Here is a 21,238-nt window from a genome sequence, read left to right on the forward strand (position 1 = left end):
TGTGCCAGGCTCACTGCATGACCTACTTTTCCAGACTCCTCATCGATAGGCCTTCATGCTGAGCCCAGCTGTCAAAGTTTTGAATTAATTGCCAGCTTAGACTGTGTGTCTTCACTTCTCCAGTCTTCTCTGACTCGTAGGCCCTGTACTCACATCCTTGCCAGGCTCTGTCCCCTATAGGTAAACCCGCCTGCCTGCCAGCCCCTGCCTGACCCCAACCTCTGCTTCGCCCTTGGAACACAGTACATCCAAAACTGTTGAAGTCATGGATGAATGGATAGATGTCTTAAGTTTTGTATGACTTCTGGCCCTAGATCCATTCCTTCACCCCACTACGGTCCAGGAAACATTGATAGCAAAGAAGTATTCGAAAATGCTTAGAGAAATATTTGTTAAAGAAAAACAAATTATTAAAGGAAAGTTAACACGTGAGATAGTGGAAACATGAAAGAAATACATGCACCTAGACTACCAACCTTACCTTCCAAGGAAGCATTTAGGGAACGTGGTCAGTTTTCTTTTCCTGTCTTTGATCAGATTTCCTTGTTTGCACATCATCTTATAAAGTTTCTCACCCTGTTCGGAGATCATTACCCAGGTGTCTTGCTCCATTCCTAATTTTAAACCTATCAGAAATGAAACAAAGGACAGGTACTGAAAGTCTCCTCACTCACTCATGCCTTCATTAAACAAACATTTAATTCACGTCTACCGCATGCAGGGGATTGCAGACACAGAGCTCCATACGCTAGGGCCCTGATTTTCAAGAAGCTCTTGGGATACCAAGGAGACAGTCAAGACAGGATCTGGAGGGCTATATAGCACCTTGTGTAAATTGTGCCCAAAGGCACATGGTTTGGCCACTGGAGGAAGAGCCTCCAAGCTCCCTGCACCCCTTCTGCAGAATTAGATTGGCACAAGTGGACTGGCTGGCCCTGGAAACAGCCTTAAAGGAGAAACTGTGATACAATAAAGGCATATTCAGAGGATCTTGCCTCTACACAGAAATATTAAGAAAGGTTTCACAGAAGACCAATGTTTAAAAGCAGAGGGGTGAACGGTATTTCCAGAGAGAAAGAGAGAGAGTTAACAAGAGCTACCTGAGGTGAAGCAGCACGGGGGCACAGCTCCAGGCCCTACATGAGAGGACAGGACACACTGGCGGGTTAGTTAGGGACCTTGCCCAACCGCAGTTTCCATATACTTCATCCCTGAGGTATCAGGGAAGCATGTAAGGGTTTCCACCAGAGGGAGGGGTAAAGCAGGGCAGGACAGGAAAGAAAGTTTTGTTGCTTCAGAAACAAAGCTCAGATGACAATACAGGAACAAAGTGAAGGGGGCAGGGTTTAAAACGAGGGAGACCATTAGGAGGAAGCATAAAATATTCAGGCAAGTTGAACCCTGAAGACAATAGCAGGGGCTACAGGGCAAAGAGAATGATGCTGAGACATATCTAGGGAGCAGTACTGACAGGATACAGCAAAGGGTTAAATGCAGGCACGATGGAGAAAAGAGAGATCAGGATGTCTTCTAGGCTTTTGACCTGAGAGCCTGGAACTGGGGAGTGGGGGGTTAGACGCATTTCTGAAAAAGGGATTCAGGTAAGGAGGCGTCCAATACTGTGCATATTGAATTTGGACGTTCAGGTAGAGTCCAGGAGCCAGCAGAACACATGCGTATGAAGCTCAGGAGAGATGGATGAAGTGGCAGTGTAGATGTTGATGTGGATCTGGTGGGAACAGGTAACCCAGGCAAGGACCTATCTTAGAGGAGAGCAGTGTCAAAGCTGAAAGCCTGAGAATGCCCACAATCTGGGACGTTTGGACGGGACTGACAAACTGTTGCAGAAGAAGAAATACTTGAATTATTTTTAGTTTTCTGGCTACAAATTTTCTTACGAAAAATTTATTTTTACAATGGAGGGGCAATTACCACTTGTCAGTAATAGGGAATATTCCATCAAGAATAGAGCCTGTTCACATAAACTAATTTATACAACATGCTTATTTGCTTGCTTTTCTTTCTTTCTCTCTCCTTTCCTTCCTCCCTTCCTTTTTCACCTTAGGTTTATCTGTATGCACAGCCATTCTGAAAAAATAAATAAAGGTTCAACTTGATGAAAAATTTATTTTACCTTTCAAATGACTTGCTATGCTATTTGAATTGATTGCTGGATTCAACAAAACTGAAAGAATCAGTTATTCGGTATTCATAATCTATGTTTTAAATTTTTCTAACTAGTTCTCCATCCAAGATCAATCAAAGGAGTTAAGTATTTGAAAATGCTTTGGAAATGCTCCTATAAATGTGTGCTATGAATATTTTAATCGAAATAGGAGCTTTGTATGTTCTTCAAGGAAAAATTTCTGAAGATGGAAGAAAGGGTTCTTTGTGCTTCAAAATTTCATTAGCAATGGGATATTTTATTCCTAAGTCTCTGGGAAAAGGAATACATACTGTCTTGTTTCTTATCCATTATTGGGTAAAGAAACTAGTAGTAACACAAGCATTTCTATTTCTTAGCTGAATTAAAGAAATGTGCGTAATTGCAGATAAACGTCACACAATTGAATACTGCCAGATCAAGTACCTTTTGCGAATCTTGCTAAAAACGTGAAGCAATTTTGAACCAGGCCTCACTTCATGTGAACAAACTCCTTATTGACTTGCATTATAGTCAACGGCATTGTAAAAAGTTAATGTGTATCCCAAGTGATTTATTCTATAATTAGGACACTAACATATTTGGTCTAGAGATTTTCACTGTACTGTTACATATATAGAGAACAACTGTTGGAGGCCCTACAACACTGCCTTATACTATGGAAGTTTGTCTCTTACAGGAAAACTCTGAGATGATGCTTTAGAAATGGCGGGAATAAGGTGCAAAGAAAATTTAACAACTTTTAAAGCAAACGAAACTATTTGCTGTAGACTGAATGTTTGCATGCCTCCCAAATTCATATGTTCAAACCTGACATCTAATTGTGCTGGTGTTAGGAGGTAAGGTGTTTGGGAAGTGATTAGGTCATGAGAGTGGAGTCCTCATGAATGAGAGTAATGGCCTTACCGACAAGACCCCAGAGAGATCTCTTGCCCTGCTGTTATGTGAGGACACAGTGAAGAGATGGCCATCTAGGAACTGGAAAATTGCTCTTACCAGACTCCAAATCTTGGGCTCCTAGCCTCCAGAACTGTGAGTTATAAATTTCTGTTGTTTATAAGCCACCTAGTCTGTGGTATCCGTCATAGCAGCCTCAACAGACTAACATAATATTTAAAAGACACTGCTGGCCACAATATAATTATTTCACTAACTATACAAGGTTTTTCTTTTCTTTCAGTGATAATATTAGAAGTATCCATAAAGCATTTTAGCATGGGTCTTACCTCACTTGGAAAATCCAGGTGAACATCACACACCTTTTTACTTTCTCATAATTTCTGCCCATTGTCTGCTTTCTTGCTAAGGTAGAATCTTCACAAAAGTGTAATAGTGGCCAATTCATACACCCACCTTTTCTCCGTTCTCTTTCTTTCAAAATAGCTTCAAACCATTCGTGCTTCTCTTCAGGTGTTTTTGCCATGCACACGAACCATTTATTTTTTGCTGTGTTATGTATTTTCCATCCATTGATAACAATGTGTCCACTACTATGGAAATCAGCTGGAAATTAATGGGGGTAAAGGTGAACAACAAATATAATATATAAATTATATCAACACAACCATTCAATTCACAAAAGTTCCAACACCACTGAGTTCTTAAAAGTATCTTCGCTTTAAATGTGTGAAATGAAGAACATAAAAATAAAAAATCAAATGTTTGTATATTAAATGCAGTTAGTGCTCAGGAATAAAACACTTCTAACTCTTAATATTAATATATTACATGAAATTAAACATCTGGAGTATTAACATTCCTTTCCTCTATGTCCAAAAATATTGTTAAAGTTCCTAAAGCAATAAAAGAAGAACGTGTAAAAGAATTTTCATCTCAATAATCAAATATCCAAGGTTTCAGATTCATTTTGGCTTTCTAATGCTCATTTGAAATATTATTCTAGCTTTCAAAAGCAAAGTATATCCCCAACGAACAATTTTCAGCTGTTTCATGAACCACACAGGAAGAATTAGAACAAATCAATGGAACATACCAAGAGCACATTTACCTAATCTTTAATAAATGGAAAGGTACAAATAAATGTCAATCCATTATCCTTGCTCATGAAAAACTGAAAAATGTGCACTCTTTAAAACCACATCATTCCATATAGGAAGAAGAAATTTTTGAGTATGAATTCACATTGTCTTTTTTTAGGTCTCCCCATCATTTTGGCTACACTGTCATGCTAGATTTGAAAATGTCAACAGGAAACCCTCTACGGCAGTTCTGCCTAATAGCAGGTAGGGAATAGTGATGTTACTTGTATCCAGCATTTACTGGCATGACAGTCTGCAAAGCAAAGATTTCAAAATGAAAAAACATATGACAAAGGCCTGAGTCAGCACCTGCACCAATTTAAAGTGACACTTTTCATTCATCTCCCTGACAGTCACTAAATAGTAATGGTGGGTGGACAGGAGGTGAGACACAAAACGTTAAAGGTGGTTTAGAGAAATAACTTTGTGGCACTGTACTTGTTTTTTGTTTCTTTGTTTTTTCTCAAATGGCCTTATTTTATTTGGTGAGTTCTGAATAGAGGCAGACATGATGCCCGTAGTCTTTTTAGCTCCAAAATCACTACAAGGTATCTGAGACCAGAGTGACTATTCCAAAAATGCATTCTCAAATGATTCTGTATATTGAGGGTCTTTAAAAATTCCAACACGGGGCGCCTGGGTGGCGCAGTCGGTTAAGCGTCCGACTTCAGCCAGGTCACGATCTCGCGGTCCGGGAGTTCGAGCCCCGCGTCGGGCTCTGGGCTGATGGCTCAGAGCCTGGAGCCTGTTTGCGATTCTGTCTCCCTCTCTCTCTGCCCCTCCCCCGTTCATGCTCTGTCTCTCTCTGTCCCAAAAATAAAAAATAAAAAATAAAAAAAGATTTTAAAAATTCCAACTTATAGTGGGGTGCCTGGGTGGTCCAGTCAGCTAAGCTTCAGCTCAGGTCATGGTCTCGCGATTTGAATTCGAGCCCCACATCTGGTTCGTCACTGACAGTGCAGAGCCTGTTTGGAATTCTCTCTCTTTCCCTCTGTCTCTCTGCCCCACCCCTGCTTGCGCTCTCTCTCTCTCTCAAAATAAATAATAAACTTAAAAAAATTCCAAGTTATACTTGAGCCAGGAGAGAATTATGTTAGATATTACTCTATAATATAATATATATGTTATAATATATATAATATATATATGATATGTGTGTGTGCCATAATCCTGTTAATAATAACAATTTCTGATAAAATAAGGATTCAAATGGCAGAAGATTTCCCCCATCAGGAAATTGACATATGTTTTATTTTTATTTTATTATGTTTATTTATTTTGAGAGAGGGAGAGAGAGAGAGAGAGAGAGAGAGAGAAAGAGAGAGAGCAGGGGAGGGGCAGAGAGAGAGGGAAACACAGAATCCAAAGCAAGTTCCAGGCTCTGAGCTATCAGTGCAGAGCCCCACGAGGGGTTTGAATCCCTAAGCCGTGAAATCATGATCTGGGCTGAAGTTGGATGCTCAACCAACTGAGCCATCCAGACGCCCTGCCATCTGTTTTGAAAAGGAATTTGTGTACCTTTCTTCTTACCTGTACATATTTAGTTCATGTTCATATCCTATATAAAGTAGCAGAACTTTTTAATACATGTCAGATAAGTATCAATGGAATTAGTAAGGAAGTAAAAATTATTAGTTCATAATTATACCATAATCCCTTGTTACTACTTATAAAAATAACCAACTGAGAAAATATGATAAATTGGTGGGAAAAAAAGATCAAGTTGCACATGTCCACATAGACCCCCCTCCCCGCATGGGTCACTTTACAGGGCCAATATCACAAACAAGCATAAGCTTTTCACACTCTCCCTTCTTCCACAATCAGACTGAGATCAGCTAAGAGAACCCAGCACTGCAGCCTAAAAGACCCCACATTCCCACTAATGATACTACCCTTTACCCACACCCCAGGTAAAGAAAATCACCATAGCCACATGTAACTTGTAGTAATAAAATATTGGGCTTAAAAGGAACATGGTGTATTCTTTCCACAGAACACAGAGGAACACAAGTTCATCTACCAGGGTGATGCTTCTGACCCTGCACACCACGTGCCCTGGGACAGACACCTCTGCAACCTGGGTGTTCCTTCCTTCCCTCCCTCGACTCTGCTCTCTTCACACCCTGCTGACTCTTCCTTCAACATTTTTCATCAGGCCATTCCTTACTTCAAAAGCCTTTGTTAGCTCCCCAATGAATCAGGGGAAAACACAGAGGATTGCTTTAGCGCTTCTCTTTAAACTGACCGCTATCGAACAATGCCATTTTCCACTCTGTTCCCCTGTGGCCCTGCCACTGTTTGCTGCTTTCCTCCTCCTTGTGCTGTGACTTCTCACCTGTTCTCTAGGCTGAGGCTCTCATCAAGCCACCAGCCCTGCTCTCTGCCTCAGCAACTCTTTCTTCTCTTTAAAGTGTACCCGCATCTTCCATGAAGCCTTGCCTAAGCACTACAACCTGTGCAAACTTCCCTTGGAAAATGTATGGCTGAACTCGAAACCAGACAGGTCAGCACATGATTGCATGTGGCTACTGTTTCATGTACAGAAAGCAAGACTGTTAATTGACTGTAAAATCTACTATGTCAAATGATAGGTACATCTCTGTTCCAATATAATATTTTGAAAGAATAGCTTATGTCACCTAATAAATTAAAATGAAAGGATAATGTCACTTTTTAAAGTTTATGTGCTAACTACTTCCTACCACACTAATTTTAAAAATCATAAATAATTTTAAACATATATACAAATATGTGAATACATATATGTATATACATACATATGTATCAAAATGTAGTATAAATATCATAATGATATCAGTTACCAAATTATCAGTGTTATAAAAAATAAGCAATTGATTCTCATTTATTTCAAAAGAAATATATGATGTATTTAGTGATATATAAATGGCTTCATAATTTCAATCACAGCACATTTCTCAATAACTTCTTTTTTTTTATAATTTTAAAAAATATTTATTTATTTTTGAGAGAGAGAGAGAAACAGACTGCAAGCGGGGAGGAGGGAGGGACAGAGAGAGAGGGAGACACAGAATCCAAAGCAGGTTCCAGGCTCTGAGCTGTCAGCACAGAGCCTGAAGTGGGGCTCGAACTCACAAACCGTGAGATCATGATCTGAGCTGAAGTCAGCATTTAATCAACTGAGCCACCCAGGCACCCCTCAATAACTTCACTCTAAAAAATAAATTTGAATTGAACTTATTTATAAAGAACAGCCACATAAAGATCATGGAAAAGCCTAGCAGTGCTTTTCCTTAGTAGAAATTTAAAAATATTGTTTTTACTGAAAGAACATTAATGGCAAGTGCAGGAATTTTCACTTATATTTATATCTAAAATATAATTCTATAGGAAGTGTTAAAAAGGAATGGAAAATTGTCATTCATTAAGTGTAGAATATCCAAATTCAAGTCTCCAGGCACTGATGTTTTTCCAAAAAGAGAAAAATCCAAGGGGCAGCCGAGAACAACTCACTAATTACTTTGAAGCTATACAGTTTGCAAATTCCTCACTCTTAATCCAGCATAGTTTTACACAATGAGATGAGGTTTTGCTAAAACTGATACTACTATAACTCTCAGTGGAAATGCTGATATCCTTTCAATAGCATGAGTTTTAATGAGATGGAAGCTAGCCAAGTACCATATACTCAGGCTATGAAACAGAAGAAACTGCCAGAAAATATTATTCAAAACATCAAGAAACTGATGTCTAAACAATGTATTTAACTCTTATTCTGGTGATCAACAGTGTGAATGCATAAATTTTTAAGAGAAATTTTAAAAATTAAAAACTGAGAACAAACTGAGGGTTGATGGGGAGTGGGAGGGAGGGGAGTGGGTGATGGGTATTGAGGAGAGCACCTGTTGGGATGAGCACTGGGTGTTGTATGGACACCAATTTGACAATAAACTTCATATTAAAAAATTATAATTTACTTACATTATGAATATTTAATGTTGAGAAAATTAGTTTTTGGAATAAATCTTTGATTTTATCAAATAATAGAAGAAAATTTTCTGGCATCCAAAATAGCATTAGCCATTATTTATGGCAAAAAGTTAAAAATTAAACAAACAAACAAAAAAAAAAGAGGTTCGAGGGATGCCTAGGTGGCTCAGTTGGTTAAGTATCTAACTCTTGATTTCAGGTCAGGTCATGATCTCACGATTCATGAGTTCAAGCCCCGCACCAGGCTGCACGCTGACAGCACGGAGCCTGCTTGGGATCCTCTCTGTCTCTGTCTCTCTCTGCCCTGCTTGAGAACTTTCTCTCTCAAAATAAATAAATAAATAAACTGTAAAAAAAAGAGAGAGTCTAACTGATTTTTCCTTTTGAAACTAAAAATAGCTCCCCTGACCTTTTTGTTTAATTCTCAAGAACACTCCTTTAAATTAATAACATATTGAAAATTTAAGTGTATCAGGAAAGAACCCTTATAGTCTTAGTCTTTTCAACATTGTAAAGTTATCCTACTTTTTAATTAAGAATGTATTCAATTCAGGTTACACAACAATAAATATGGCTGATAAGGTAACTATGGTTTATCTATTTGACTATTAAGCAACAATAAATACTATGTTATGTGGCGATAAGACATGAAGATAAAGATGACTATAATTCACACAATGATTTTATTTAATTGAAAAAAGGATATAAAACTAGAGTTCATGTTTTTAAACATTTTTGAAAATCTATGCATAAAAAGAAAAATTGAAGGAAGTATTAAAATTCTCATTTACTTCTCTTTATATTTTCAACTTTTTGTTATTTTCAAATTTACTTTATTTTTTTTTAAGTTTATTTATTCAGAGAGAGAGAGTGCGTGAGAGAGCAGCGGAAGGGCAGACACCGAGGGAGAAGGAGAGAATCTTAAGTAGGCTCCACACTCAGTGCAGAGCCTAACATGGGGCTTGATCCCATGACCCCGTGACCATGACCCAAGTCAAAACCGAGTCAGATGCTCAACCGAGCCACACAAGCACCCCCAAAATTTTCTTTAATAAGCAAAATTAAATTTCAAAAAACCCAATGTGTTCAATATCTTTGAATGGTTTCAAATATTTATATTTAAAATGGTAGCTGAAACTTTCTTTAAAAACCCTGTTCACTTTCAAGAACACCTTAAAGAATAAAAATTCTCCATCTTACCTAATTCAAATTTGACTACTGTCCTGCAAACTATGCTTTGCCCCACATTGAACTACAGATCACATTTTCTAAAGGTCACCATTTTTGCCCTTTGTCCAACTACACAAATAAACTTTTTCTTAAGAAAGAATTTACAAATGATCTGGTATACTTTTTTAAAATATTTATTAAATGTTTTCTTATTTATTTTTGAAAGAGAGAGAAAGAGACAGCACACAGGGAAGGGGGGCGGAGAAAGAGGGGGACAGAGGATCTGAAGCAGGCTCTGGGCTAACAGCAGAGAGCCCGAGGAGGAGCTCTAACTTGTGAACTATGAGACTACAAACTGAGCCAAATTCTGATGCTTAACTGACTGAGCCACCCAGGTGCTCCTGGGGCTATGTTTTGAATGAATTTCCAAGAATATACTATGAAAATTACAAAGAAATTTAACTGTAGAAAGTTCGACAGTTTTCCTTCATAGCTCTTAAGCTGGATACTTTTTATGAATCATGTTTAAACTGATATACTCATAAACAAAGAAGAGGAATTAAATTAGAGGAATCCCCCAGGGGCACTTGTGTGGCTCGGTCAGTCAAGTGGCCGACTCTTGACTTCAGCTCAGGTCATGATGTCATGGTTCATAGGATGGAACCCCATGTCTGGCTCTGCTGACAGTGCAGAGCCTGCTTGGAATTCTTTCTCTCTCTCTATCTCTGTCTCTCTCTCTCTCGCTCGCTCGCTTTATCTCTTTCCCTCTCTCTCTCCAACACTCCCCTACTCACTCACTCACTCTTTCTCTCTCTCTCTCTCTCAAAATAAATAAATAAACATTTAAAAAAAATTAGAATTCACCCAAATGAGAGTTGGATCTAGAGAATGGTGGAATGGAGGGGCACCTGGGTGGCTCAGTCAGTTAAGCATCAGACTTCGGCTCAGGTCATGATCTCATGTTTGTGAGTTCGAGCCCCACATTTGGCTCTGTGCTAACAGCTCAGAGCCTGGAGCCTGCTTCAGATTCTGTCTCCCTCTCTCTGCCCCTCCCCAGCTCACACCTTCTCTCTCTTTCTCTCTCTCTCTCTCTCTCTCTCTCTCTCTCTCCCTCTCTCTCAAAAATACATAAACATTAAAAAAAATTAAAACTATAGAGAATGGTGGAATGGAAATCTGGCCACATACTCAATGGCTACCATCTTTGTTGAACATAAGAAGTAATGGATAACATGGATATATTAAAATAAATACACAGATTTTTACATTTCTGCATGTCTTATCATCATTGCCTTAATTTTTTTGTATTCTGAGATATAACTGATATAATCCAACTCATTAAACATTATAAATAAAAGCAGAATAATGTTTATTTTTCAAAAGATTTGAGATAGTTACACATTGGCTAAAAGCTTAGTCTCATTCCAAATGCAATTACTTCTGCAAGTTTTGAGCTAAATTAGTGCAAATGGTTGTCTGATGGAGGCCCTTAGAAAAGAAAAGCATTTTACTTATAACTAGAGTATACAAAAATACCTAGTATTTCTACAATATATTCAAATAGATGGGGGAGCATTTAAATTTTTCATTGAAATTTCTAAGCATGCTTAAAAATACATCTTGATTAATTAATTTTTATTATTTATACCACAATATGGTATCGTTGTTGTTTGTTTCTGGTTTTGGCAATGAACACAAAAGCCTGATGGTATTTGCCATCCCTTACCGAATTCATCCAGGGTCCTAGCGTGGGAAGAACTTGGTATACAGACACTGATCAGCTCTGCTGAGATCTATCAGCATCAGAGCTCCCATTTATAAGTATAAAGTAAGAACACTTAGGGGCACCTGGGTGGCTGACTTCAGCTCAGGTCATGATCTCACGGTTCGTGAGTTCGAGTTCTGCATCAGGCTCTGTGCTGACAGCGCACAGCCTGGAGCCTGCTTCCGATTCTGTGTCACCCTCTCTCTCTGCCCTTCCCCCTACTCACGCTCTGTCCCTCTCTATCAAAAAATGAATAAACGTTAAAAAAAATTTTTTTTAAAAGAACACTTAAAACCTGAGCTCATCAAAAATAGAGATTCCATGATGGAAATGACCAAGAAAACAGGAAAGGAGAAAGTTGGTGCAGCACTCAGATTGTCTCTCAAACAACCAAAGTCAATTTCTACACATTAATGCCTTATCTCTTCATTGCTCTCCAGTTGGTCCCTACAGATTTAAAATTCATATGGAGTTGCTGCTCCATGTTTCTCAAGGCATGGCCATGGGCACCTGAGAAACCTCACTCTAGTCCCAGCTCCATACCAAACAGCTGGGTAAAAGTGGATGAGTTAGTTCTTAAGTGTGGCCTGGTTTCCATCATGCAAAATGTTAACAAGGTATATGAGTTGATCTTCAAGATCCTATTCATCTTCAGAAATTCTATTTTTAAATTTCCATGTCCTGGCTGAGGACACATACTCCCCCAAAAGACCTAGTACACACACTTATGAGAAAACCAAATTTTCTTTGCAGGAAGCAAAGGGAAGGTATCCAGCTGGAGCCTAAAATGTCTTTAAGTGATGTTGTAGCAAGTATTTGCAGCCAAATTTCAGCAACATGCTGCATATGTATGTTGAAGGGGGAAACAAAACCTTAACTGAATAATACAAAGTGTAATTTCTTCATCATATTTCAATGAATCCTGAGCCTTGGAAGTTTGTGTCAAGATCTGTCATTAGACACTTTATCACTAATATTAGTCTTCCCCACTAATTTGTATTTACCAGGGTCTGAGGCCTTGTTTCTATAATGCTCCTGTCCCTCAGGTGCCGAGGTCCTGAAGGTGAAAATCTTACCAATGCTAAAAGAACTTTTTCATGGGGTTGAATCCAAAGACCATTTGCATTAAAGCTCCATCACCCCACATAGGCTCACCCCCATATGCCTATCTGACACAGATATGCTGAAGATGCTATTTTATGCCCATGCCTCCAAAGGCCCTGGGCTCCTTCCATTTCTTTATCTTATGCCCCAATTTCCCATAGCATAGTAATCATTATCAAAATTCAACACAGTTTACCAAAATTCACTTAGATTACCAATGCAGATGGAACAAATGGAGACAACCACACCATCTGGGAGAGAGGAAAGGAAGTGAGACACAGGAGCTTTATGAAGAAAACAAAGAGAAGGCTGAAGCAACAGGGGACAGGTGGTTCCACCAGGGCAGACGAGGCCAAGAAGGAACAGAGTAGAGCTTTGAGTGTGCCTTCCCCTGCCTTACTTCTTCCAACCTCAAGTACGTGGGCTTTTGGATATTCTCTTGAGCAATACGGTTACTGAAGTGAGAGAGCTGTTCACATTTCAGACAGGCAACTTCCTAATGTCACTAGTCTCTTTTCAAAGCATTAAAATGAATTAATGCCACCTTATAAAAATACGGTGGGGGTGCCTGGGTGGCTCAGTTGGTTAAGCGTCTGACTTTGGTTCCGGTCACGATCTCATGGTTCCTGAGTTCAGGTCCCGCATTGGGCTCTGCGCTGACCATGCGGAGCCTGCTTGGGATTCTCTGTCTCCCTCTCTCTCTGCCCCTCCCTGACTCGCTCTCTATCTGTCTCAAAAATATATAAATAAATAAACATCAAAAAATTTGAAAAATAAATATTGTGCACATCCTGCCAAGGAAAGATAGCCTACTAGGTCCCACATGTGAGAATGTATTTGCACCTGTATTATAGAAAGGGATTTTTAGCTGTGCCACCTGTCAGACAGCTCCACACTCCATCTGTCCCCTAGTCCATGAGGAACCTCACCACAAGACGACTTGGTTCCCAGGCAGTACACCTGAGTTTTGCCCATTGCATGTCCTTCCCCCCTTACCTGAAACAATCATGCTTTACTATTTTCTATTCTGGACAACTTTTAGGATACTGACAATGGGATAGAGAAATGGCACACAGGTGAGCACTTTTGAAAATTTGCACCCCTGCAAAGGATAAACATTCTTCTCCCCTCTGGGACTAAAAGATGGTAACAAAGGTATGTGGTAGAGGGGAGCTGACCTGTGCCCCAATCCCAGCTTAAATGAAGTATTATACAGAACACTTCTGCATATGGGAATTAAAGTCATTTAGCAACAATTAATATATGTTATTTCATATGGTCTTTTTCTCCTAGAAGCATATCTTTGAAATCTAATTAAAATCATCGGGGGAAAATGTGATCCAGTTTCCTGAACATTCATATTATACTCTAGTACATAACCACATAATGGGATCCATATATTTTTTCAAATAAAAATAATTTATGTAACTTCATTTTATTTAATGTTTGTGACTGTGATTTCACAAACTTACTTATCAATGTCTGTATCTTCAGATCTGCAGAGCAAAAATGTACCATCTATAAGTAATAAAGTACTTAAAATGAGCACTTAAAATACACAAACCACCTTCATCCACAACTTTTCTCTGTAAGAAAATTGACATGTTTCTACACACAACGGCTATCTAGCTAAAACGAATCTAGGGTTTTATATATTATATTGTAGAATAGAATATATTCATGAAATATAATATATATTATACAACAGAATATATGAAAAATCGCATATATACTTATAAAAGATAGTGTAACTTAAAAAGAAAATAAATTCATTCATTATTTTCTGCACTCATGCTGGCTATACCAGGAAATATGAGTGCGTATGTCACTCCTACTCAGCAATTTCTTTGTATCTCTGTGTTGAATGCTAGTGTATTTCAGCCAAATATAATTTTCCACTTTGACAAGAATCCTCTTCTTCCTTATCATGCCTTTCTCCTCCAACTGCTCTACCTAATAAAGTTTTCCTAAGCTCTAATGTACCGCAAAAGAAGTATTCAGGTGAGAAGTTTGTCTTATGAGGGAGCTGGCGTCTCATTTTAAAATCACTAATTACCTACCTGTGCCATCGTCCACATTCTCCACTTCCATCACCTCTGTATTGATTCGGCCACGAAAAAGGTACCGATGTCCATCTGTAGATGCCTTGCTATTCTTCAACCGTCTTGTGATGAAATGAAATCACAAAAATTTTGTTACTAAACTTAATAAAAAACAGTATTGAAGCAATAGAACTTAAGCTAGTCTTAAAAAAAAAAAAAAACAGACTTTGATGCAATCAATGACACCAAATGTTAGGCTCTTGGTGTTTGTTTTTTATTTGTGTCCTCCCATTCATAACAGCACTAGTTGCTTTACAAGTTGAAACTTATAGACTAGTGTTTTAAAATAAATGGAAGTTATTGGGGCATCTGGGTGGCTCAGTCAGGTAAGCGTCTGACTCTTGATTTCGGCTCAGGTCACGGTATCATGGTTTGTGAGATCGAGCCCCGCATGGGGCTCTGTGCTAACAGCATGGAGCCTGCTTGGGATTCCTCTCCCTCTCTCCTGCTCGTCCCCCATGCTCTCTCTGTCTCTCTTAAAAAAAAAATTAAATTAAATAATTTAGATAAATGGAAGCTTTGGACTAAGAACAGTATACAGGTAGGTGGGTAAATATATATTTTTGCTCAAGTTAGAAATCAAAGGTACCCAATCAAAGTCTGACACACACTAAAAGTTAGTTATTTTAAAACTTCATCTGATTTATTTCACTTTCATTTCTCATTTTTCAGTAACTAGCTGGTAATTTCCACCTTTTCAAGCTCTGGTAAAATTCGGTTGGTACTTATGATCCCTCTGCAAAGAAACGGACTGTGCTGGGAATTCTTAAATTGAGTGTCATCCAGCTGAAAATATTTTCCCTAGATTGTTTTTATGATATGAGAATTGTATGCTTGTTGAGTCTCTTAATACCCTTATAATCCTTTATAAGGGTCTCATTTCTTCTATTTTAAAAAGAAGTTGAAAACATTCCAAAACTTTGTGTATAGTGTGCCTATTACCAGTCTTTAATGCTAAAAAAGCATGTAATACAAAGGTTTACAGGTGAACATGTATCATATGAATTAAGTGGTTAAGTATGTTTGTAATGGAATCACTGAACATTCAGGAGAGTTGATTTTAAAAACTTTTTTAAATTGTGTTTTAAATTATTAACTAATTTAATTCTTAAAGAGGAAAGATTCTTCAACCTTGAGTGGGGGAGAGGGGCTGAGGGAGGGAGAGAATCTTAAGCAGGCTCCAAGCTCAGCACGGAGCTCAACATGGGACTCGATCCCAGGACCCTGGGCTCATGACCTAAGCTGAAATCAAGAGTTGGACCCTCAACCAACTGAGCCACCCAGGCGCCCCTAAAGAAGAAAGATTCTAAGAAATGATTCAGGAGGATTTAAGAACACCTAGCCACTCAAAAGATTTCAATTAACCTGAACTATTCCATTTGACTCATTGACAAAAGTTTAGCAAATAATTTAATATACTGAAATAATTATTCACTTATTGTGTTATACAGACACGTGGCAAAAGTGGAGATGTAAATGTTTACCAGCTTCAATGTCCCTCTCCTCCTCTCTCCTACAGTTAGAGATCAGTCCTGAAGTGTTGAGAGGTGGTGAAGTGCTGAGAAGTGCTGGGCAGGTGCTGAGAGGGGTCACAAGGTGCTGTCATGGTCTCTGAGTTTCTTCCTTGGAAGAGAGTACATCTTCCTGGCTTATCTGTCTCAACTCTCATTAAAACTTAGTAGTCCTTCACCAGTAGTAAAGAAACCTAACTAAATAGATTAATTAACCTGATATAGGATTTATTAGTCCCAGATCTTCACCATCTTGCACTCCTGTGTTCATTTTGAAAGTGACCTCTGAATGTCCTTTGTGAATAACCTTAAATAAATGCTACAATTTAGGGATTCGGGCCAGGCAGTATGCAAGTTGGCATCAGAGTCAGCCAAGGACAGAGAAGAATGCAGAGCAGACTAATATGCAGGTACCTGAATATTCTCCCAGGTAGGACATAGTATCATGGTGTCTGGTAAAAAAGAATTCCTTGTAAGTTGACACATCATATATTTTTTTAAAAGTTTAATATACTTGGTAACAGTTTTAGTCACAGAGAACCATGGCATGGAATCATTCACTGGGTCGTATTTTCAAAGTATTAATTTTCTTTGTGATACTGCTGTGAACTCTGTACATGTGTCTGTTATTTCTCTTGACCTGCAGATAGTAACACTCAATATGAAATTTCAGTAAGTGTTTGATCAATACTGTAACACTTCACTCAGACAGAGAGATCTTTGGTCCTTTCAGAAGATGGCTCTATTAAAGTACATAGACTGAAAAGCCTAAGGTTTGAAAACAATTTTGTTTTATATTGTAATGTTGACTATTTTGCATATCCCAGTTCTATGATTTCCCTCCTAAGTATGTGTTTTAATGGCCACCAGGATACATGTGCAGGAATGTTCATAATAGCAGAAAAACTAAAACCAACAAAGAAAACAAATAAAAATCTAAAGTCCACTGATAGGAGAATGAATAAGTAACTGCTATTAACTTATTGGGATAATATTCATTCTCCTATCAGTGGCTGAGATCATGACCTGAGCCAAGTCAGATGCTTAACCGACTGAGTCACCCAGGTGCCCCCAAAACTGCAGGCTTTTAATTTTACAAATGTTTCCTGTTGTTTAGCTATTTAACAATAACAGCCATGAGACCATAAATGACATCATCATTATACACTCAAGTCATGATCTCAGGTTTGTAGGTTTGAGTCCCAAGTCAGGCTCTGTGCTGACAGCTCAGAGTCCAGAGCCTGCTTCGGTTTCTGTCTCCCTTTGTCTCTGCCCCTCCCCAGCTCGTGCTCTGTTTCTCTCTGTCTCTCACAAATGCATAAACGTTAAAAATGAAAAAGCCTGTGATTTTTAAGCAAATGTCTTCAATGTGCGTATAATGTGGACAAAAACTTTTGCTAACTGTGCAAAAACTTTGGACTTGAAGGCGGGCATATATATAAGTATGAGATCAACTATAATAAAGAAAAAAGATCTCATTCTCAAATGGATGCCTTTAATAACTGTACCTAGATGGATGTGTTAACTGACTACATGGAGGAAATCCTTTCACGATGTATATCAAATCATAATGCTGTAGAACTAAAATATCCTTCAATTCTATTTGTCAATTATACCTCAGTAAAGCTTGGAAAAAACAACTGCACGTAAACAATTTGAATCACATTACAATTTTTTTTTATGGTTTTTTTTTTTTTTTTTTTTTTTTTTTTTTTTTTTTTTTTTTTTTTGAGACAGAGAGAGACAGAGCATGAGCAGTGGAGGGGCAGAGAGAGAGGGAGACACAGAATCCGAAGCAGGCTCCAGGCTCTGAGCTGTCAGCACAGAGCCCCAGGCGGAGCTTGAACTCAGACTGCGAGATCATGACCTGAGCCAAAGTCGGACGCTTAACCGACTGAGCCACCCAGGCGCCCCATATTACAATTTTTTAATGAGTTACGTACACGTAAAATTAACAGTCTTCCTAAAGCCTACTTCTATTCATCTCAATCTTGCTTCAAAACACAAAGAATTCAGAAAAGCATTCTAAAAAAACCAGACAAGTTTATTTTCATATACAGTAAAAAGAATTTTTTTAAATACTCATTAAGACAGAGATAACGACAATTTAATTATTTTTTAAACAATTTAATTATCCTTTGACTTTAATCCTAAACTGCTCCGTTTCATCAAGGCACATGGGGTAGTTCTATGTTTTCTCAGTTAATGTCATTATATTTCCACATTAATGTCTCATACTAGAGAATTCTGATAGCACAGTCCGAAAGGCAAAACAGCCACGTCATCAATGTAGCTGCCAACTTTTCGCAAACTTACACTGGGCATCCTGTTCATTGACTTAGGGAGTCCCGTTTCAAGAGATAAAGAAGGACATTCCCTTAATCTTGCCTCCGTTGGTTTTGGGTTTCTCACTCTTACTTTACCAGAAAATGTTTGGCTATAATTTCCTAATTTCTGAATCTAGAATAAACACTCACTCAAACCCTGCGTTCTCAACCACCTGCTTTACCTTTAAATTTAGAGAAGCCGCTTAGTACCATTTCACTGAAACTAATGTTAACCTAGATATGGTTATGAAGAAGCATATAAATTTCCCAATTAAATGCAGCCCTACTATTTTGCTTAATCAACCTGTAAAAATTTTTGCCAAGAGTCAAGAAAACATCCTATAAATTAAGCACCTTCTGAAGAAAAATTATATCCATGCTTTAAAACAAGTAGCATTACATCAATAACAAGGATACATAAAATTATTTAAGCTAATGGTGGCTAAGCTATACCAGGGACTTGGCTGGGTTTCGTTCATTCGTTTATTCACTTATTTAAGAACTACTTCTTGATTGTCTATTACATGGCAGGTCCAGCCTCTGAGGAAAGCAGAGACTAAGCAGCAAGACAGCTGTTCTCAAGGACTTTACAGTCTAATCTAGTGAAGGTGGCACCAAATAAATAAATAATGAAGAAAACACTAGCAAGAACTTTCTTGATAGAGAATGGCTGGGAGGCTACAGTGGATGGGGTGGTCAGAGAAGATATTTCTGAAAGAGATACTTAAGTGAGATCTAAAAGACATGAAGAATCTAGCCAAACAAAACTCAGACGGAAAAGCATCCTGGGAAGAAACAGGCAGGGCAAATGCCCTAAGAAGGAAATGCAAATGGTATAATCAAGGAACAGGAAAAAAAGACATGGGGTGAGATGAGGTCAGAGAAGTAGGGAGGGGCTGGGTCATGCAGAAATCTGCAAGCCAGGATAAGGAGTTGCGATTGTATTCCGGGAAGCCAATGATAGCTTCAAGATAGGTAATAATGTGCTTTCATTTGCGTTACAAAGGTTGCTCTGGTTTCTGTATAGAGCCTAAACTTTAGAGCAGTAAATGAGGACCTGGTGGGACCAGCCACTGTTAGCCAGGGAGGAGATGCTGGTTGACTGGACTAGGATAGATGGAGAGATGTGGGGGGAGGTTTTCATATGTTTTAAATGCAGAATCGGTAAGATTCCCTAATGGATTACATTTGGGAGGTTGAGGAAAAGAGAGGAACCAAGGTTAACTCCTAGCTTTTGAAGTTAGGGAAACCAGTGGATGGGGAAAATTGGGGGAGGAGCACCATTAAGAGAAGAAATCAGGAATTCTATTCCTTCCATGTTGAAAATCTTCACAACCATCACAAGTGAGATACCAAATAGGTAGGAAGGATCAGTCTATAATTCTGGGCTAGAGATTTCTGAGCAAGTCACGTGGAGGTGGGTGGGACAGGAAGCCACAGGATTGAATCAAATCACTAAGGCAGAGTTGATAAATATGATAGAGCAAAGGGAGTGGAAAGCAGAAGCACGCAGCAGGCCAATATTTGACCAATAGAGTGTGATGTTACAAAAGGAAAGAGAAGAAAGCGTTTTAAGAAGGAGGAAGGGCTCATCTACTTCTTCTGCCAGAGGAAACACATAAAACAAAGTGACCACGTGATTAGAAAACACAGGGGAATGATGACTTTGACAGGAGCAGCTTAGTGAAGCAGAGTGGGATGCTTAAAATTTGGATTTCAATTTTTATAGCTGTGAGTGTTGACGAAGTAAAGGGATGTCGACAGGACAGGGGCTGCAGGTATAATGAAGGAGAAAATCATTGCAGGTGAAGAGACTATGGGATTTACTGAGGAGATCCTGAGTTCCCAGGAGCACTGAGGAAAAGGTTGAGGCTATGAGACGGATAAATAATTTCTGAACTAGTACTTGTTTATCCCCTTACCTGTGTTTTCTTTTGCAATACACCAAAAGATTATCGAAAAGAAAAAACACCCGTTCTTGAATATTTCCAGAAGAGATTTTCAGTAAGACTCCACACATTAGCATTTCAGTGCAGGTATCGGTAATGTTGGATCCCTAGGTCAGAAAAAAATGCAGAGAAAGCCTGATTATTTAATAGAAATTCTGTGTGTAATTCTTTTTTTCCCTAAAAGTCTGTTTTTATTTTAAGATACAATATATAGACAGGATAAAAGTTCAAACATTATAAATTTTTATACACTGGGAATATAAATATTCCCTTCCAGACTCCTCCTCATCAGTTTCAGCAGCTACAACCACCTTTAAGAGATTGTGTGCCTCCTTTTAGCTATCTTACACATACGTGCATAAACATGGATGATACATGTCACCTGTGTTCTTTTAAAAGGAGATGATTTCAAATTGATTCATAACATTCATGTCCTGGGGCGCCTGGGTGGCTCAGTCGGTTAAGCATCTGACTTCGATTCAGGTCATGATCTCATGGTTCATGAGTTTGAGCCCCACATCAGGCTGTACGCAGATAGCTCAGAGCCTGGAGCCTGCTTCAGATTCCGTCTTCCTCTCTCTCTGCCCTCCCCTACTCACACCTGTCTCTCTCTCTCAAAAATAAATAAACGTGAAAAAAATTTTTTTAAAAACCCCAAAAACATTCATGTCTCTACTACTCCTTTGCTCCTCATCTCATTCCCTGGGATGGGAAAAGAGCTCCGTGGACATATTATAAAGTAGATGAAATTCTCCAAATTTTTAGCACGTCCCAATTTATATCTCCACTCCTAGGATGGACAGGAAGAAAAAAGAAGAAATTAAAAGAAAAAAAAAAAAAAACCTTATTTAAACACAGCGACCTTCCATAGAGCCTTTTACCTTATGAAAGTTAGCATAGGCACACTCATTCATTAAATAAGCCTTCATTGAGTGTACACTAAGGTCATACGATTAGTGACAAAACTGAGTCTTAACATAAGGGCTAACCATTGAGAGGAGCCACAAGATGGACGGGGCCTGAATCATCAAAAGGACAAAGCTACCCACTAAAGTAGAATGCATGCGTTGGCTTATTGTGTGAGCTGAGCATAAACACCTATTTTGAGCCATTATAAATGCTGTCGTCTATTTGT

At 38.5% G+C, this 21,238-nt stretch overlaps 1 protein-coding gene across 1 annotated transcript in view; it reads right to left on the reverse strand.

The window, feature by feature from the left end:
• PREX2 (phosphatidylinositol-3,4,5-trisphosphate dependent Rac exchange factor 2) overlaps positions 1–21,238 on the reverse strand; it is a 309,933-nt gene that overhangs the window by 177,724 nt on the left and 110,971 nt on the right. The window contains exons 7-10 of the mRNA XM_040487649.1: positions 20,077–20,210; positions 14,275–14,378; positions 3,518–3,667; positions 482–626 (exon numbers count right to left, since the gene is read on the reverse strand). Coding sequence (XP_040343583.1) covers positions 482–626; positions 3,518–3,667; positions 14,275–14,378; positions 20,077–20,210 — 533 coding nt within the window. The remainder of the gene's footprint in view (positions 1–481; positions 627–3,517; positions 3,668–14,274; positions 14,379–20,076; positions 20,211–21,238) is intronic.

Source organism: Herpailurus yagouaroundi, unplaced genomic scaffold (assembly GCF_014898765.1).
Source record: "Herpailurus yagouaroundi ecotype Mexico unplaced genomic scaffold, PumYag 165, whole genome shotgun sequence".
Taxonomy (NCBI): Eukaryota; Metazoa; Chordata; class Mammalia; order Carnivora; family Felidae; genus Herpailurus; species Herpailurus yagouaroundi.